Below are 21404 nucleotides of genomic sequence, written 5' to 3' on the forward strand. Positions count from 1 at the left end.
TCTTCATCAGTCGTTAAAGAGGCAATGCCTTCTCACCAAGACGAGAGATGAATCGGCTCAATCCGGCCAAACAACTAGTAAGATTCTGAACATCATGCACACGCATAGGGCGTTTCATTCGGAGAATTGCTCCAATCTTTTCTGGGTTTGCGTTGATCCCTCGTTCGGAAACGAGAAAACCGAGTAACTTTCCGGCTGGGACTCCGAATGTGCACTTCGACGGATTGAGCTTGATATCATATCTTCTTCGGTTGGCAAATATTTCAGCAAGGTCAGTCAGCAAGTCGGAACCTTTACGTGACTTGACCATGATATCATCCATGTAGGCTTCCATGTTTCGACTGATTTGAGTGAGCAGGCACTTCTGAATCATGCGCATGAACATGGCGCCAGCATTCTTAAGACCAGAAGGCATGGTGACATAGCAAAAGCACCCGAATGGGGTGACGAAGGCCGTTTTTATCTCATCGGGTCCATACTGTCGGATCTGATGGTACCCGGAATACGCGTCTAAAATGGATAAACGCTCGCACCCCATAGTTGAGTCAACAATCTAGTTGATGCTAGGGAGAGGAAAGTGATCTTTCGGGCAGACCCGATTGATGTGCTTGAAATCAATACACATATGAAGTGAATCATCCTTCTTGGGGACCATGAAGACATTGGCGAGCCACTCAGAGTGGTATATCTCGCGGATGAACTTAGCTGCCAGGAGCCAAGCTACCTCTTCACCAATTGCCTTCCTCTTCTCCATGGCGGACCGATGAAGGTGTTCCTTGATAGGTTTTGCTTTTGGGTCGACACGCAAATGGTGCTCAGCCAGTCCCCTGGGTACACCCGACATGTCAGATGGTTTCCATGCGAAGATGTCCCAGTTCTCACGGAGGAACTGGATGAGCGCTTCTTCCTATTTACTGTCGAGTGTTGTTGAGATGTGAGTCGGAGTAGCATTGGGGTCTTCCGGGTGAATGTTGAAAGGCTTTGTTTCTCCGACGACTGAAATGCAGACTCTGAAGCAGGCTTCTTAGCTTGCAACAAATCACTCGGATCTGCATTCTTCTTATATTCTTCCATCTCTACTGCTGCCATCTGCTCGTCAGCAATCTTTGAGCCTTTTTGAAGACATTCCTCTGCTCTCTGCCGATTCCCTGTGACCGTGATCACTCCTCTGGGCCCTGGCATCTTCAACTTAGGATATACGTAACACGGTCGAGCCATGAAACGAGCATATGCGGTTCTGCCTAGAATTTCATGATATGCGATGTGGAAATCTACCACCTCAAACGTCAATTTCTCCTTCTGATAGTTCTTTGAATCACTGAAAACCACATCAAGGGTGATCTGACCGAGTGAATCTACTTTCTTTCCTGGGATGACTCCGTGGAATCGCATGTTGCTCTCACTGAGCTTGGACATCGGAATGCCCATCCCCCAGAGGGTCTTAGCATACAGAATGTTTAATCCAATGCCACCATCCATTAGAACCTTGGTCAGTCCAGTGCCTCCAACGACTAGGTCAACCACCAATGCTTGCTGCTCGGGGGTAGCAACGTGCGCTGGGTGATCGGACTGGTCGAATGTGATCGGAGTTTTGGACCACTTCAAATACATCGTGGTTGCCGGAGCAACCATGTTCACTTCTCTGTTGATAACTTTCAGTCGACTTTTGCTCTCTAAGTCAGCAAAAATCACCAAAGTAGCATTCACATTGGGGTAACCATCATCTTCTTCCTTTTCAACCTCCTTATCAGAGTCCTTCTCTGGCGACTGACCCTCTCTGAACTGCTGAATCAAGAGCCGACACTGTCGAGTGGTATGTTTGGGTAGAATCAAGTTGCGCTCTTCATCTTTTTTCATGTGTATGTGAAACGGTAAATCGAGGACGTCGTTACCGGCCTGATCCTTCACCTTCTTGGTCACCCACGGCCCCTTAGGTTTTCCTTTGAATTTTCCTTGATTCAGAACTGCAGCCTCGACAGTACCTGCAACTTCAGCCTTGCGCTTCTGCGATCTATAGTTTTTGATTGTTCCATGCTATTATATTATCTGTTTTGTATGTTTAATGGGCTTTCATATGCTCTTTTATATTATTTTTGGGACTAACCTATCAACTGGAGGTCGAGTGCCAGTTTCTGTTTTTTTTGCCTATTTTAGTGTTTCACGGAAAAGGAAAACCAAACAGAATCCAAACGAAATGAAACCTTTGCGATGATCTTTCTTGGACCGAAAGCAAACCAGGAGACTTGGAGTAGAAGTCCGGAACTCTGCGAGGCGGCCACGAGGCAGGAGGGTGCGCCCAGGGGGGTAGGCGCGACCCCACCCTCGTGGGCCCCTCGTAGCTCCACCAACATACTTCTTTCGCCTATATACACTCTTATACCCTAGATCGGTCGCAGAGAGCCACGAAAACCACTTTTCCACCACCTCAACCTTCTGTACCTGTGAGATCAAATCTTGGGGCCTTTTCTGGCAATCTGCCGGAGGGGAAATCGATCATGGAGGGCTTCTACATCAACACCATAGCCTCTCCGATGAAGCGTGAGTAGTTTACCACAGACCTTCGGGGTCCATAGTTATTAGCTAGATGGCTTCGTCTCTCTCTTTGATTCTCAATACAAAGTTCTCCTCGATGTTCTTGGAGATCTATTCGATGTAATACTCTTTTATGGTGTGTTTGCCGAGATCCGATGAATTGTTGGTTTATGAACAAGATTATCTATGAATATTATTTGGTTCTTCTCTGAATTCTTATATTCAAGATTTGATATCTTTGCAAGTCTCTTCGAATTATCGGTTTAGTTTGGCCTACCAGATTGATTTTTCTTGCAATGGGATAAGTGCTTAGCTTTTGGTTCAATGTTGCGGTGTCCTTTCCTAGTGACAGTAGGGGCAGCAAGGCACATATTGTATTGTTGCCATCGAGGATAAAAGATGGGGTTTATATCATATTTTTGAGTTTATCCCTCTACATCATGTCATCTTGCTTAATGCGTTACTCTGTTCTTATGAACTTAATACTCTAGATGCATGCTGGATAGCGGTCAATGTGTGGAGTAATAGTAGTAGATACAGAATCGTTTTGATCTACTTGACACAGACGTGATGCCTATATTCATGATCATTGCCTTAAATATTCTCATAACTATGCACTTTTCTATCAATTGCTCGGCAGTAATTTATTCACCCACCTTAATACATGCTATCTTGAGAAAAGCCACTAGTGAAACCTATGGCCCCCGGGTCTCTTTCTTATTATATTTCATCTCTTTTATTTACATCGCATCTCGTTTACTATTTTGCAGTCTTTACATTCCAATCTATACAACAAAAATACCAAAAATATTTACCTTACTATCTTTATCAGATCTCACTTTTGCGAGTGACTGTGAAGGGATTGACAACCCCTTTGTCGCATTGGTTGCGAGGTTCTTGATTGTTTGTGCAGGTACTAGGTGACTTGTGCGTTGTCTCCTACTGGATTGATACCTTGGTTCTCAAAAACTGAGGGAAATACTTATGCTACTTTGCTGCATCACCCTTTCCTCTTCAAGGGAAAACCAACGCATACTCAAGAGGTAGCAAGAAGGATTTCTGGAGCCGTTGCCAGGGAGATCTACGCCAAGTCAAGACATACCAAGTAACCTTCATAAACTCTTCTCCCTCGCATTACATTATTTGCCATCCGCCTCTCGTTTTCCTCTCCCCCACTTCTAAAACAATTTTTGAAAACCTTTGCCTTTTCTTCGCCCCTTTTCCGTTCGCCTCTTTTCGCTTGCTTCTTGTGTGCTTGTGTGTTGGATTGATTGTTTGTCATGATGGCTCAAGATAATACTAAATTGTGTGACTTATGATATGCCCGTAGATTCAATGGCACACCGAAAGATCCACTAGTAAAAAAGTTCATGCGATTGAAGAGATTAATGTTTTGAGTGAAAAGATGGATGAACTTATGAAATTGTTTGCTAATAAAAGTGTTTCTTCTGATCCTAATGATATGCCTTTGTCCACTTTGATTGATAATAATAATGAATCTATGGATGTGAATTTTGTTAGTAGGAACAATTTTGGTAACAATGTGTGCTAAGGAAACTTTAATTCTAGGACGTTTACTAGTAATTCCTCTAATAACTATGGTAATTCCTATAGCAACTCTTATGGAAATTTTAATAAGATGCCCTCTGATTTTGAGATTAGTGTTAAAGAATTTATGAGTTTGTTAAAGAATTTCAATGCTTTGGTTGAAGAAAATTTGCTTAAGATTGATGAGTTGGCTAGGAACGTGGATATAATTTCCCTTGATGTCGATTCTTTGAAACTTAGATCTATTCCACCTAAGCATTACATCAATGAGTCTCTCAAAGCCATGAGAATTTCCATTGATGAGTTTGAAGAAAGAACCGCTAGGACGTGTGCTAAAAAAGTTTGCTTTGTGAAAGCGTGTTCTTCTAGTTTTCATGATAATAATGATGAAGATCTAAAAGTGATTGATGTGACTCCTATTAAATCCTTGTTTTCCAATATGAATCTTGATAAAGAAGGGACTGGAGATGAGTCAAGTTTGGTTAAAAGGTGTCCCAATGATTTGGAGTTTTTAGATCTTGATGCAAAAATTAATAAAAGTGGGATTGAAGAGGTTAAAACTTTACATATCAATGAACCCACTATTTTGGATTTCAAGGAATTTAATTATGATAATTTCTCTTTGATAGATTGTATTTCCTTGTTGCAATCCATGTTAAATTCTCCTCATGCTTATAATCAAAATATAGCTTTTACTAAACATATCGTTGATGCTTTAGTGCAATCCTATGAAGAAAAGCTTGAACTAGAAGTTTCTATCCCTAGAAAACTTTATGATGAGTGGGAACCTACTATTAAAATTAAGATTAAAAATTATTAATTCTATGCTTTGTGTGATTTGGGTGCTAGTGTTTCCACGATTCCACAAACTTTGTGTGATGTGCTAGGTTTCCGTGAATTTGATGATTGTTCTTTAAATTTGCATCTTGCGGACTCCACCATTAAGAAACCTATGGGAAGGATTAATGATGTTCTTATTGTTGCAAATAGGAATTATGTGCCCGTAGATTTCATTGTTCTTGATATAGATTGCAATCCTACATGTCCTATTATTCTTGGTAGACCTTTCCTTAGAACGATTGGTGCAATTATTGACATGAAAGAAGGAAATATAAGATTCCAATTTCCATTAAGGAAAGGAATGAAACACTTTCCTAGGAATAAAATTAAATTGCCTTATGAATCTATTGTGATAGCCACTTATGGATTGCATACCAAAGATGACAATACCTAGATCCATTCTTGTTTTTATGCCTAGCTAGGGGTGTTAAACGATAGCGCTTGTTGGGAGGCAACCCAATTTTATTTTTGTTCTTTGATTTTTGTTCCTGTTTAGTAATAAATAATTTATCTAGCCTCTGTTATGATTATTTTTTTATGTTTTAATTAGTGTTTGTGCCAAGTAAAGCCTTTAGGATCTTCTTGGGTGATTGTTGTTTGATCTTGCTGATAAAAACAGAAAGTATGCGCTCACGCAAATAATTTTCATAGTTTACCAGAGAGCGATAAAATACCAATTCCAGCTGAAGTAGATCATTATACAAATTATCCTGGTCTTCCCAATTTTTCAGAATTTTTGGAGTTACAGAAGTATTCGAAACCTCCAGATTGTTATAGACTGTTCTGTTTTTGACAGATTCTGTTTTTCGTGTGTTGTTTGCTTATTTTGATGAATCTATGGCTAGTATCGGGGGGTATGAACCATAAAGAAGTTGGAATACAGTAGGTTTGACACCAATATAAATAAATAATGAGTTCATCAGTACCTTAAAGTGGTGGTTTATTTTCTTATACTAATGGAGCTCATGAGATTTTCTATTTAAGTTTTGCGTTGTGAAGTTTTCAAGTTTTTTGGTAAAGATTTGATGGATTTTGAAATAAGGAGTGGAAATAGCCTAATCTTGGGGATGCCCAAGGCACCCCAAGGTAAAATTCAAGGACAACCAAAAGCCTAATCTTGGGGATGCCCCGGAAGGCACCCCCTCTTTCGTCTTCGTCTATCGGTAACTTTACTTGAGGCTATATTTTTATTCACCACATGATATGTGTTTTGCTTGGAGCGTCTTGTATGATTTGTGTCTTTGCTTTTTAGTTTACCACAATCATCCTTGCTGTACACACGTTTTGGGAGAGACACGCATGAATCGGAATTTATTAGAATACTCTATGTGCTTCACTTATATCTTTTGAGCTAGATAATTTTGCTCTAGTGCTTCACTTATATATTTTTAGAGCACGGTGGTGGTTTTATTTTATAGAAATTATTGATCTCTCATGCTTCACTTATATTATTTTGAGAGTCTTTTAGAACAGCATGGTAATTTGCTTTGGCTATAAAATTAGTCCTAATATGATGAGCATCCAAGATGGGTATAATAAAAACTTTCATATAAAGTGCATTGAATACTATGAGAAGTCTGATTCCTTATGATTGTTTTGAGATATGAAGATGGTGATATTAGAGTCATGCTAGTTGAGTAGTTGTGAATTTGAGAGATACTTGTGTTAAAGTTTGTGATTCCCATAGCATGCACGTATGGTGAACCGTTATGTGATGAAGTTGGAGCATGGTTTATTTTTTGATTGTCTTCCTTATGAGTGGCGGTCGGGGACGAGCGATGGTCTTTTCCTACCAATCTATCCCCCTAGGAGCATGTCCATAGTACTTTGTTTCGATAACTAATAGATTTTTGCAATAAGTATGTGAGTTATTTATGACTAATGTTGAGCCCATGGATTATACGCACTCTCACCCTTCCACCGTTGCTAGCCTCTCTAGTACCGCGCAACTTTCGCCGGTACCATAAACCCACCATTTACCTTCCTCAAAACAGCCACCATACCTACCTATTATGGCATATCCATAGCCATTCCGAGATATATATGGCCATGCAACTTTCCACCGTTCCGTTTATTATGACACGCTTCATCATTGTCATATTGCTTTGCATGATCATGTAGTTGACATCGTATTTATGGCAAAGACACCTTCATAATTTCATACATGTCACTCTTGAATCATTGCACATCCCGGTACACCACCGGAGGCATTCACATAGAGTCATATTATGTTCTAAGTATCGAGTTGTAAGTAAATAAAAGTGTGATGATCATCATTGTTAGAGCATTGCCCCAGTGAGGAAAGGATGATGGAGACTATGATTCCCCCACAAGTCGGGATGAGACTCCAGACGAAAAAATTAAAAAAAGAGAAAAAAAGAGGCCATAAAAAAGGAGAAAGGCCCAAATAAAAAATGAGAGAAAAAGAGAGAAGGGGCAATGCTACTATCCTTTTACCACACTTGTGCTTCAAAGTAGCACCATGATCTTCATGATAGAGAGTCTCCTATGTTGTCACTTTCGTATACTAGTGGTTATAGAACTTGGCTTGTATATTCCAATGATGGGCTTCCTCAAAATGCCCTAGGTCTTCGTGAGAAAGCGAGTTGGATGCACACCCACTTAGTTTCTTTTTGAGCTTTCATACACTTATAGCTCCAGTGCATCCATTGCATGGCAATCCCTACTCACTCACATTAATATCTATTGATGGGCATCTCCATAGCCCGTTGATACGCCTAGTTGATGTGAGACTATCTTCTCATTTTTGTCTTCTCCACAACCACCATTCTATTCCACTTATAGTGCTATGTCCATGGCTCACGCTCATGTATTGCGTGAAGATTGAAAAAGTTTGAGAACATCAAAAGTATGAAACAATTACTTGGCTTGTCATCGGGGTTGTGCATGATTTAAATATTTTGTGTGATGAAGTTAGAGCATAGCCAGACTATATGATTTTATAGGGGTAGCTTTCTTTGGCCATGTTATTTTGAGAAGACATGATTACTTTGTTAGTATGCTTGAAGTATTATTATTTTTATGTCAATATTAAACTTTTGTCTTGAATCTTTCGGATCTGAACATTCATGCCACAATAAAGAAAATTAAATTTATAATTATGTTAGGTCGCATTCCACATCAAATTTTTTGTTTTTATCATTTACCTACTCGAGGATGAGCAGGAATTAAGCTTGGGGGTGCTTGATACGTATCCAACGTATATATAATTTTTGATTGTTCCATGATATCATATTATCTGTTTTGGATGTTTAATGGGCTTTAATATGCTCTTTTGCATTATTTTTGGGACTAACCAATTAACCGGAGGCCTAGTGCTAGTTTCTGTTTTTTTGCCTATTTTAGTGTTTCGCAGAAAAGGAATACCAAACAGAATCCAAACGGAATGAAACCTTCATGATGATCTTTCTTGGACCGAAAGCAAACCAGGAGAAGTAGAAGTCTGGAACTCCGCGAGGCGGCCACGAGGCAGGAGGGCGCGCCTAGGGGGGTAGGCGCGCCCCCACCCTCGTGGGCCCCTCGTAGCTCCACCAACATACTTCTTTTGCCTATATATACTCTTATACCCTAGATCGGTCGCATAGAGCCACGAAAACCACTTTTCCACCACCGCAATGTTCTGTACCCATGAGATCCCATCTTGGGGCCTATTCTGACAATCTGCCAGAGGGGGAATTGATCACGGAGGGCTTCTACATCAACACCATAGCCTCTCTGATGAAGCGTGAGTAGTTTACCATAGACCTTCGGGTCCATAGTTATTAGCTAGATGGCTTCTTCTCTCTCTTTGATTCTCAATAAAAGTTCTCCTCGATGTTCTTGGAGATCTATTCGATGTAATACTCTTTTGCGGTGTGTTTGCCGAGATCCGATCAATTGTGGGTGTATGAACAAGATTATCTATGAATATTATTTGGTTCTTCTCTGAATTCTTATATGCATGATTTGATATCTTTGCAAGTCTCTTCGAATTATCGGTTTAGTTTAGCCTACTAGATTGATCTTTCTTGCAATGGGAGAAGTGCTTAGCTTTGGGTTCAATCTTGCGGTGTCCTTTCCCAGTGACAGTAGGGGCAGCAAGGCACATATTGTATTGTTGCCATCGAGGATAAAAAGATGGGGTTTATATCATATTGTTTGAGTTTATCCCTTTACATCATGTCATCTTGCTTAATGCATTACTCTATTCTTATGAATTGAATACTCTAGATGCATGCTGGATAGCGGTCGATGTGTGGAGTAATAGTAATAAATGCAGAATCATTTCGATCTACTTGACACGGACGTGATGCCTATATTCACGATCATTGCCTTAGATATTCTCATAACTATGCACTTTACTATCAATTGCTCGGCAGTAATTTGTTCACCCACCGTAATACATGCTATCTTGAGAGAAGCCACTAGTGAAACCTATGGCCCTCGGGTCTCTTTCTTATTATATTGCATCTCTTTTATTTACATTGCATCTCATTTACTATTTTGCAATCTTTACTTTCCAATCTATACAACAAAATACCAAAAATATTTACCTTGTTATCTTTATTAGATCTGACTTTTGCGAGTGACCGTGAAGGGATTGACAACCCCTTTATCACGTTGGTTGTGAGGTTCTTGATTGTTTGTGCAGGTACTAGGTGACTTGCGCGTTGTCTCCTACTAGATTGATACCTTGGTTCTCAAAATCTGAGGGAAATACTTACGCTACTTTGCTGCATCACCCTTTCCTCTTCAAGGGAAAACCAACGCATGCTCAAGAGGTAGCACCACATCTTCTTCCTGTTCTTCCCCCTTATCAGAGTCCTTCTCTAGGGGCTGACCCTCTCTGAACTACTAAATCAAGAGCCGACACTGTCTAGTGGTATGTTTGGGTAGAATCAAGTTACCCTCTTCATCTTTTTTCATGTGTATATGACACGGTAAATCGAGAACGTCGTTACCGGCGTGATCCTTCACCTTCTTGGGCACCCACGGCCCCTTAGGTTTTCCTTGATTCAGAACTGCAGCCTCGGCAGGACCTGCAACTTCAGCCTTGTGCTTCTGCTTCCGACCGGAATTTCCAGCTCCGGTGTCCTGGGCGACTGGTTTTCCTTTGCTGCTGCGGAGTCGGTCTTCCTCTTTGCCGTTAGCATACCGAGTGGCTATTTCCATCATTCGGGCCAGAGTGATGTCTCCGGACCGACCGAATTTCAGGTTGAGCTCTGTGTACTAGACACCCTCTTTGAAGGCGCAAACTGCCTGGTGCTCTGACACATTTTCCACAGTGTGATGAAGGGTAGTCCATCTCTGGATGAAGTCTCTCAAAGTCTCATTCTGCTTCTGAACACAGTGCTGCAATTCAATCAGCCCAGCAGGTCGCTTGCAGGTGCCTTCGAATATTTTGATAAACACTCGAGCTAATTCTTCCCAACAGAAGATACTCCCAGGGGCCAACTGATTCAACCAAGCTCTGGCCGAACCCTCAAGCATCAGGGGGAGGCGCTTCATGGCTACCTCATCGTTGCCTGCACCAATCTGCACAGCCACTGGGTAATCTTCTAGCCATGTGTCGGGCTTCGACTCACCGGTGGACTTACTCCCGTCGTCAACCTGAAGTTGGGGGAATCTCAGTGGCTCGGATGGCTCTGCTAAAACATTCGGGCCCAGAAACAAATGCTTTGCTTCCAGTCGGACGGTCTCTGTCTTGTCCTTCTCTATGTGCTCGGCCTCTGTTGACTAAACCTTGTATGAGGAGTGATATCACATTGAACCCAGGCTCTCTTGGGTCGACTGGAGCCCTACGCTCATCACCATATGGACGCCTGTCATCGTACCGCCGGGGCGCATGCGACCCACCCCTCGGAGGGGGCGAAGGCACTCGACGGTGGTCATCACGGGCATATCGATGATCATACTGTTCGTGGCCTCGCCCAAGGTACTGGTCCTGGTGGCGACCACGATCATCACGTTGCGGAGGCGATCCTGGGCTATGTGCCGACTGAACTTGTCTGCAACCACAGATCTGCTATGGATCCTGTTGCGTGACTGAGAAACAGCTGAGTAGCCAGGCGCGCAGCCTCCAAGGCCCAAGCCTCAGAGGTCTCCCCAATGATGGGGGTGTGGAGTGCCTCCACGTTGCGACGATCCAGCTCTTCCATTTTCTCTGAAGTGAGAGCTTCGGGGTGATATTCTTTGTGACCACGCGACGGGCCGCCACCACCATCGCTGTCGTGATGGAATCCAGGCGGGCTGCAAGGCGAGTTGACCATGAGGACTTCCGCCGCAGGGTCGCCGCTTCCGCACTCGGAAAGAGTGTCCGCGGTACCAGTCGAATGGTCCGTAGAAGGATTCGTCGGGCTTGATAGCCGCAACTTGAAGGGTTGCCGACTGGCGATCCACTGCGTGCTTTACCCACCGCTGGAGCCGCGACCGACCGGACCGCTTGCAGGAGCGTACATCGAAGAGAGTGGACACCGCGGGAGACGACCGATACTAGGTCGACGGCTGCCGCAGGAGGACGCCATAGGCACTCGCGTGGAAATGTGCCGCGTCGTGGATGGGAAGGGCCTCGACGTCGAGGGGGGCTTCTTGGAGCCAGGCGGAGTCGTCGGCGATGAAGACGAGCGCGCCGAGTTGGATCTCGTGGCCCAAAGCCAAACCACCGTCGGAAACCATGTTGATGGAGATCAGAAAAACTGCAACCTCACCGAAAGTCTCTAAGATGCCTGCCCCACGGTGGGCGCCAACTGTCGTGGGAGTAAGTCTGATAGTAAGGATAGGGGGTACGAAGGAGGAGGCAAGGCCCTAGCTACGGCAAGGTTGTACACACGGGTTTCACGAGTTCAGACCCCTCTCAGAAGAGGTAACAGCCCTACGTCTCGGTGCCTAGAGGCTTGTCGACTAGAATATGTGTGTGAGTTACAGGGGGTGCGAACCCTTGTGCCAGAGGAGGGGGTGGCTTATATAGAGTGCGCCTGACCCCTCTAGCCCTCAGTTACACAGGGTTCAATGTGAGTTAAGGCAGGGCCGTTACTGGTAACGCCTACTATAAATGACTATTAATGATCTTTAAGACTACGGAGTGAACGTCTGACTGTTGCCATCCTAGGGTGGCTTTAGATCTTCTGTACTCCGAGTGATTCTTCATACGTCGAGTGACACTATCGTGGTCGAGTGGAATTGGGGTATCCGAGTGGAACAGCTGGTCGAGTGGCTTGCACTCCAAGGTGATTTAAGTCGGTATCTTCTGTTGTACTTCAAATGACTTTGACCCTAGGGCAGTGTCCTTGGGTAGGGCGTCTAGGTCAGGCCTATGACCCTACCCTAAGTACATGGCATCGTCATCAAGGACGAGCCCGCGTCGCTGGCGGTACACCTGCATTGATGGGCCTGAGTCGCCACCCCGCCGCAACCGCCACCCCATCAAGGAGGAGTTGTCGCACGCGATCACGAAGGCGCGGGGCCGCATGCTCCACTATCTCGGAGGTGGCAGTGGCGGTCCGTCGGGCTCGAGGGCCATTGTGTCCGAGGAGGAGTGTGCGGCGAGGCAGCACGCGCGGTATGGCCGGCACAACGCTGCCTAGCTCTCCACGTTCACCAAGTCCGACGTGGCACCGGAATGGGTCTGCAATGACCCAGACCCCACTGCCGCATGGGCCCTGATTGCTCTGTCGCCACCGTGGAGACGGCCGCTAGGTGCCAACGCCGCCTTGACGGCGAGCTCGAGAAAATTGGCGAGGAGTGATCGCTTAGCAATTCCTTGACCAACACCGGCAGGGACAAGGCCGCCGTTAGAGCTCCGCGGGCGCCATCTGCATTGGTAGTGACGGCCCTCCGTACCATGCAAGAGGAGGTGGAGCGACTCCTCCACGAGCGGTAGTCAGCCGCGGCCCTTCGACGTCCTTCCGCCGCTAAAGGGACGACGGCGGCGGCGACACGAAAGGCGAGGGTGGTGCGGCAAGGCAGGGCGGCCACGCATACAAAGTGGTCATTCGGTATGTGGTTTAATATTTGTTTTCTAGTTTTTAGTTAAATGATTGAAATATCGACCTTTTTATGGAAATTTGGCTGAATTTTAATGAAATTCACCGTGTTTGATGAGTTTCGTCATGTTAGTTCAAATAGTGTTTGAAATGTATGCGGTAGCGCTTGATGGCTACCTCCCGCATCCGTGTTCGTGGACCGGTCCCCCTGAATGCGGAGGGATGTGGTGTCTGGTTTGCGGGCCAGCGTCGGCGGTGCCCTAAGTTAACTTTGTTAAATACTTCATCCGGTCCTTTTTACTTTACGTATTAGATTTGTGTCAAGTCAAACTTTACAAAGTTTGACCAAATTTGTAAATAAATGTATTTACATAACATTATCAAATATATATACTATGAACCTACATTTTATAATGAATCTTTAACTTCATACGAAATTTATATGAAAGCAAAAAAGAACCGGAGGGAGTACTAGCCCGCGCTGCGCGGGCCAAATTTGTAGTTTTTTAAACAACTAGACATGACAATTTCTACTCTGGAAGGAAGGGTTCTTAATTTGGTCGTAGGAAGCTAGCTTTGCAACATAAAGTTTAGGTAATCGTAGCAAAAGGAACACACTGAGCAGGACGGGGTCCTCCTCCGGGTCGCGCTCCAACTTGATGAAGTAGTAGAAGAGGCGGACGCCGTCGTCCAGCGCCACGTACCTGCACCGTCGCATCATCCGACACCAAAGAAAAAGAAGAAGAAGAAGAGAGCAGAGCATACCCTGTTTCGAGGGAGAGGGGCAGGGACCCGCTGAAACCCGGCAGCCGCGGCACGGCTTTGGTGGTGATAGATGGCGTCCCGGCGGAGAAGAAAGGATGGAGGAGGAGGAGGAGGAGAAGCAGCAGGGAGAATGATTGCACAAGCGGCGGCCGGTGGTTGGGTGGCGTTGTCGCCATACCTACTAAGCTCGATTCCATGAGCAGGAGCGCAAGCGGCAAATGTTACACCAGTATTCATATATCTTCTGTTCTCAATAAATAAATAATAATCATATCCTTCCCTGGCTGGTCTGCTCACACTTACCTCGTATGTGAACACACGAGACTATGTACGTACTGTGAAAAACATGTACGAGACTATGTATGTATGTACGACACTATGTATATACTGTGGAATCAGCAGGGCATCAGCACGTGCATGACGTGACAGCGCGCGCGCGCACGTACGTACGATAACGAAGTGTCTGGAAACGAATGAGCAGCTGGCAGATCTCTCCATCGTTTCCACGGGACGGGCCGCGCGGCCGGTGCAGTATCGGCCATGTCCCAACGAAGGAACTGCCACACGTACCTGTACCTCATCTCCATCGTCACTGTCAGTTCTAGTTGTTTTCTTAGGTTAATTTCAGAAAAAAGAAAAACTTTTAATGCTGCTGCAATCATCTTTAAGATCGCCTTGTAGGACCACATCAATTGCAGTATGCTGATTGGACGAAATCGAGTGATTTTCTCCATGCGTGCCTGTCAGCTAGGAGTGTCGTTTTTGTGGCTCAGGATGCCACCAAGAGTAAAGATTTTTTTGTGGCTTGTTCTTAGGACTATCATTCTTACTAAAGATAACCTGCTTCGTACAGGATGGAAAGGGGATAAGAAATAAGAAATGTTCTTTTCTGTGGTAGAGATGAATCTATCAATCATTTGTTCTTTCACTGTTCTACTGCTAGATTATGTGGATTGTTATGAAATGTGCTTTCAACTTGTTTGACATCCCTAATAATATAGTACATGATTTGTTCAACTCTTGGCTGAAGAAATTTGACAAAAATGAGAGGGATTTGGTGATGGTTGGTATCTTTGCTTACGAATGCTGAGAAACGGATTAGCACAGTTCTTGTGGACTATGGGGTCACGCCAGACCACCAACAATGTTGCAGATCGATTTGAATACAGTCAGTCTACCATCAACCAATTTTTTTAAGATCTTGTTGTGTGTGTACTGTATGGCCGGTGATTACATTCAACCCAAAGATCGATCTTTCACCCAAGTTCATGACTCGCTTACAAAAACAAGATTTTGGCCTCACTTCAAGGATGCCATTGGGGCAATAGATGGAACACACATCGAATGTGTTGTGCCTACAAGTGAGCAACCCAAGTATCGCAAACAGGAAAGGTTCAACAACTCAGAATGTCATGGCAATTTGCGATTTTGATATGAGGTTAACGTTTGTTGTTGCTGGATAGCCTGGATCTGCTCATGACACAAGTGTACTCAATGATGCACAAGTTGAATATTTCTACTTTCCACACCCTCCGGACGGTAATAACTTATACATGCATTCTTGTGCTCTAATGTTTTGCGTGAACTAATTGATTTTGGGTATCTTTCTTTATATCAATGCAGTCAAATATTATCTTGTTGACTTTGGATATCCAAACAGAGTTGGATATCTAGCACCATCCAAAGGACAACACTACCATGTACCTGATTTCCAACAAGTACCGCCACAAGGGAGATACGAGACCTTCAGTCATCTACATTAATCACTACAGAACATCATCAAACGATCGTTCGTTGTTCTAAAGATGAAATGGAGAATCCTCCTCGGCATCACACGGTACAAACCTGTTACACAAACAAAGATCATTACTGCATGCGCGTGTCTTCATAACTTCATTCGTGAGAGCAAACTAAGTGGTCAACATTTTGACATGGTTTTGAGAGTGGATCTTATGCTCATGAGGAGAGCCATTCTCATCATTATGCACCCATTGATGATGGTACTATGGGTTCCATTCGTGATGCTATTGCTACAAGTGTTTTCCCTTGATGGTTAGCTCTAGGGTGTATGCTTTTTTTGGGAGAACCATGTAATAATTTGAAGATCTTTTTTATTCAGTACTTCTTCTGAAGTACTCGTACTCGTACATGAGACAATGATGCATGTATAATATTCGTATGCCAGATAATGATCTCCCTTATGTTTGATTATAACATGTTGTGATGTTTGAAAGTCGAATTTATGTTCATATGGGCAACCAAATGATAAAAATAGTGCAATATCGTTTAATCTGAATAACAATATAGTCCAAGAACATTACAGACGTTTCACTGATCATACCACACATAAGCTGAAAAAATAGACACTGAAAAGAACTGGCTAGCTTATTATCTGGAGCTTATTTCCACAGGAGCTTATCTTGAGCTTATTTCCACAACATAGCTCAAAAAAACCGGCCCTTAGTGTTTCCAGGGGATAATGCCGCTGCCCTGCGTCGAAGAAAATAAAAGCAGCCAAATAAACATAATGACACTCCTAGCCGAGCCCACTGGAAATATCACCACAAACGACACCATACCACCACAACAACAAACCAGGGGCTCGTTCGGTAGGCTGCATTAGGTCCAGCTAGACCCAGGCGGGATGAAATCGGCCTGTTTGGTTGACTGAGTTGCATCTATTTCCTGGCCCGAATGAACCTCAAAGTAGTTCTGGGCCATGCGTGGCGATCGCCTAGACGTGTGGGGAAGTGCGGGAGACGACAGGACATCTCTTAACTCCCCACGCTCTCTCCAGTCACCTCCCACGGCAGTTCACATGCACTCGCTCGCTCTCCCCTCACCTCCCCTTCGGTGTCTCTGATGGCATAGCTATCATCGTGGCGCGCCCCCACTCTCACCATCGCCGGTAGAAACCCCATCCAGGAGAGGTGGATTGCCGGCCTCGCCTCTTCCGGATGGGATCTCGTTGTAGCTCTCCGGACACCATCCCCTTTGTGCACCATGCTGCCGCCACGGGCCAATGTAGCATCGGCACCGTGAACTCCTAATCCGCTGTCGGTGCCAGACCTCCCGATCTTGGGCTTGATGACAGCGGGGTTTCAAAACCCACCACCTGCGACTTTCACCGGCCCAACTTATGGGGGTATTTTACCACCATTCGAGGGTTTACCCCTACAACCGGTGCAAGGGGAGGGGAGCTCGAGGACATCGCGCTCATCTTCCAGCTGGCGCGCAATGAGAACCATGACCGCGGCCCTCGGAATGGCTGGCTCATCTTTGGTGGCAGCTGCACCCCTATTCCCTCCAGGATTTTCTCCACGGCCGGCGTATGCTGCACCAGCACCCACTCCGGTAAGCTTCGAATCTCCCCCTTGCAGATGAGTTTGTAGTTAGGGTTCTTAGGGTAGTTCGAGTAATGGTTAGTAGGGCAATGTTATATTTGATTGTTCATAGTGGATTGGATTGGATTCGATCTGATTCGACCGGATTTGATCTGAATCCACTACATTTGGGTTGAATCGGACCAATGCTAGTGTTGATAGTGGTTAGATGAGAATGTTGTTGCCTTAGTCATGCTAGATTGATGCATATGGGTCCATTCTTGCCATATTGTTACTGCCTAGGGTAGATTGGTGTTCGAAATATGCCCTAAAGGCAATAATATTGTATTAGTATATTTTTCATAACTAAGAGTTTATATTTCATGCTATAACTATTATGATATAGGAATATGTGATTCGGTGAAAACTCATACGCACATGTGGAATGATAAATGGTAAAGTATAGGTTCCTAGTCTTGCCTCTCAGACTGGCTCAAGTGTTGTTGGTGATCATGTTTTTAGGATCTTAGGATATCATTAAGTGTAATGATAGTCCTAAAACAACATTTATAGTATGATGTTAGAAGAACGATCATACTGAATTGACCCAAACTTGTTTGTTATACTTTGAGAGAATATCGTCTGAAATCAATTGTTATAACATAGAGTGTTAGCATGTGTTTCAGTTCCTCAGACCATGACAATATCGTAGTCACTTCCTACCGTACGGTGGACTTTGGAGTTGCTCAAACATCATCTGTAACACGGTGATCATAACGGCAACTTACATGCCCATCGGTAAGTTTGACAAGGGACTAGATAGCTCGAGAGTGGGATTTTATCCTTCGGCGACGGAGAGATGTTCTTAGGGCCCTCTCGATGTGACTGCATCCATCATCGTCTGGCCAGACACATCTGACTACGTCATGGGGATGGCGAAACAATTGAATGAGAAAGAAGAACAAAACTGGTAAGGAGAAGAACGGTATAGTGAGCGTGTGCATGACTCGGGAAGCAGTGGCGGAGCCAGGAATGAAGCAAACCCCGGGCCTAATTTTTTCTCGGCAACATGGAAAAACTTTGGCCTTAAAACTAACTCATACCATTTCGAAAAAATACATGATGTGAAAGCATACAGAATAAAGTTCATTTTATCAATAAATCTACAATTTAAACTTGATGCTCAATGATCCAAGAAAATAGATAAAATGGGACAGAAGTACAAATAGTAATATGGGAATACAAAAAAGGTACCAAGTCAATTGAATAGTTTGTCAGTGCATCCCATAACTTGATCGATGGTAGAAGAACCAACACCTTCAAGTCATTTAAAAATATATAATTTCATAAAAAATCATAAACATCAATTGAAACAAATCAAAATACTTACCGCTTTGACGTGATAAAAGCCCTTCGTGAGACCTATATGATTGAAAACGATATAGAATATCATCATCATCAATACTTGGAATTCAACTTCAAGACACCCTTGTTGTGGGCACCTGCGAAAAAATATCTCTTCATCTTCCATTTCTACAACATAAATGGAATTGCAAATACATCAATTGGAGATCGACAATACGTCAGTTTGAGTTCAACAACACACAGTACAATACTGAGATTGCAATCGGCTTTCCTTCTTCCTCCATGACTAAGTAAACCTTTTTTTCAATTAAATTTAGTTCAGTGCAGTTCATACACAGAGGTTACTATGTTAAATTGTAAAACACGGTACAAGTAGAAACTGCAAAGAATCAAAGAAATTTATCAAGATTAGGCAGGGCAAGAGAAGAAAGGGGCGGTGTTGGGCCGCCGGGGAGGGACCAGGGTAGCAGGGGCCTGCCTAGAGAAGTGGACGGAGGTGGCCGATGTATGTCGGACGGCGACGACGCCACGGCGACCGACAGACCGAGCAGGGAGGCGGGTAGGAGGCGGCTCGATCGCTGGAGACGGGCGAGTCATGTGCCTCTGTACATCTGAGTTAGGTCGTGCACTCGTCTAGCCGATTTGCGGTCGTGGGCTCGTGGCTGAATCGCTCACTTCGGGCCTCCTTTCACTGGCTGTACCCCGGGCCCAAAACAAATTCCCGCACCATCAAGCTGGGTAAAATTCCCACGCCCCGGGCCTGGGCCCTGGGTGCCCGGGGCCCAGCTCCGCCCCTGTCAGGAAGATATTGGCACACCATGGGTTTTGTAAAGTATAGCAAAGCAAAGGGAACATCTCATAATAACCAAAGATTCACTTGAATGTCATTCATGTAATCATAGGGATCGACATGGACGTCCATGGTTCCGCTATCTGTCATTGAACGAAGGGGTTTCGTTCATGTCCATGATTTACCGAACCTAAGGGGTCACAAGCTTAAGGTAATCACAATCTGGTGACTGTTAGTAGGACGAGAGTATTGAGGATTTATTTGTGGAATTGTATCATTAATACTCGGAATAGTTCCGAGAGGAACCGGAAGTATTTTGGGGTCACCGGAAGGGTTTCAGGGTTTATCGGACAATACCGAGTATTACCGATAAATGATATATAGGTCGAAAATGTTTTCGGATCTGTTAAATTAATAATAGAAGGCTCTAGTAATTGTTAGGAGTCTTTTATATTTAATTTAATATCAATGGACCTTAAAAGGCCTAGTGGTGGAACCGTGGAAGGAGTATTGGGCCACCATGGCCCAAGTGGAGGTGCCCCCCCCTTCCAAAGGGGAAGGTTGAATTGGACTAGGGGAGGAGTCCAACAGGAGACTCCTCTGCCATTGGCTGGTGCCCCAAGTAAGGTCTTTCCTTCCTTGGTGGCTGCCCCTCCCTCCCCCTCTAACCTACATATACTTAAGGTTTTGGCCCTTTTGGATACACATGTTTTGGAGCCTCCTCTAGTTCTAGCTGGTCCTAGTTGACTAATTAGAGCTAGATCTAGTTCCTCTAATCCTCATATTAGAAGCCCAATGTGATTGTATTCTCCTCTCAATAATTCTCTGGCTACGATTAGCTCTGGACAGCGAAGCGCTACGGGATCGTGAAGACCGTACGCTTGTAACCAAGTTGAGAGGCCGTGTTTTTGGTCTTCTGTTTGAGGGATCGTTCGAGAGTGGTTCGCGGGATCGTCATCAACGGTTTGAGGGACTCCAAGTACAATCTACATCGAATCGTCTACTTGTGCCGCACTCCGGAGTCGGTAGAGATCATTGATCCAAACCCTATATGCATCTTCATATTGTTCCTGGGTGATCGTAGGGAGAATTTTTTTGTTTTCTACTACACTTCCCAGCGGTGGCATCATAAGCGGTTCTATGAATAGACGCATGTTTCGATATAGAATTATAGATCACATGTGGATGTGAGGGTTTGATGTTCTTGCTATGCTTCCCTCGAGTGTTGATGCGGTTCAGCTCATTGACGGTATGATGTCGCTTTTACAAGGTTCTGGCAATCGATCCGCTCTGCCTATTGATGATTTTCTAACAGTTCTTTGGGCTTCATCATAGTCAAGAATAATGAACCGTCACGTACACAAGAGGGCAATGAAGATGAACAATCCTCTAGGGGGTCATGCGTATTTGTCCAAGTTTAGTGTGGGGGCGGAGATTTTTAATTAAGTCTCTTCTTTCCCACACCCCGAAAGTTAATCTAGCAACAAGAATCATTGCCTTGATTGTGCACGTAGTTCGTTACTGTTATCTGGAAACCTTAGCAACCACATAATTAAAATTTGCCAAAACTGATTAGAGGACATCTAACTTCATTTTGCAAGATTCGATCCTGAAATTTGTTCACAAATTCAAATAATTATTCGTGTTTTCAAAAATACTTCACAATAAAAATGTTTTTTTAATTGTTTACAAACTTTGGATGTTCTTTGATTTTTGAAAAATGTTCAGGATTTCCAAAATTCTTCATATTTGTTAGGAATACAATATATTCTTAAAAAATCATGTTTTATGGAACGTTTTTTTAGAACTGATGACAGTGAGATTCTCTCATTGCCTTTTATATTAATAAGATAAAGTTAGGGGGGTTAGAGTGTCTAGCACTATACAAATTACATGGAGGGTGGGGTGGGGGTTAGATAAGTAGCCTAACAAAATAGAATACGAAATCAAAGCAAGTTAACTATTGATAGAATGTAAGGGCCCTGCTCCTGCCTTGATCGATGAACCAGCATGGCAAAGTCCTGCTTGAATCTGTTCCTCCAAGAATCAAAAGAAGGTTGAATTCCTCTGAAGTGTTTATCATTCCGCTCCTTCCAGATCCCCCAGGCAGCGACTGCAAAAACTTCTAAAAACATCGGCCTCGCCCATCTGTCCTTACCCTCATGCAGCATTCTGACCCAGTCAGTGTCATTTGGACATTGTATCCCCAAAGCATCCCAGCATCTCTGACTGAAGGGGCAGGTGAAGAAGAGGTGAACA

General features: G+C 44.0%; 1 protein-coding gene across 1 annotated transcript; it reads right to left on the minus strand.

Annotated features, from left to right (window-relative positions):
- Positions 1–13416: 13416 nt before the first annotated feature.
- Positions 13417–13857, minus strand: LOC119304094 (serine carboxypeptidase-like 3). Its single transcript, XM_037581257.1, has 2 exons — positions 13668–13857; positions 13417–13606 (listed from the first exon to the last, which is right to left on the minus strand). The coding sequence occupies exons 1-2, from the start codon at positions 13841–13843 to the stop codon at positions 13417–13419; spliced, it is 366 nt and encodes a 121-aa protein (XP_037437154.1). The 5' UTR covers positions 13844–13857.
- Positions 13858–21404: the final 7547 nt, after the last annotated feature.

The sequence above is a fragment of the Triticum dicoccoides genome, chromosome 5A (assembly GCF_002162155.2).
Source record: "Triticum dicoccoides isolate Atlit2015 ecotype Zavitan chromosome 5A, WEW_v2.0, whole genome shotgun sequence".
NCBI classification, from domain to species: Eukaryota; Viridiplantae; Streptophyta; class Magnoliopsida; order Poales; family Poaceae; genus Triticum; species Triticum dicoccoides.

Excerpts from the sequence above, each read along its gene's own strand:
- LOC119304094 (XM_037581257.1), bottom strand. The coding sequence starts at position 13,843 with ATGGCGACAACGCCACCCAACCACCGGCCGCCGCTTGTGCAATCATTC. Across the intron at positions 13,607-13,667 it reads CCCCTCTCCCTCGAAACAGG|GTACGTGGCGCTGGACGACG; the intron begins GTATGCTCTGCT and ends GCGACGGTGCAG.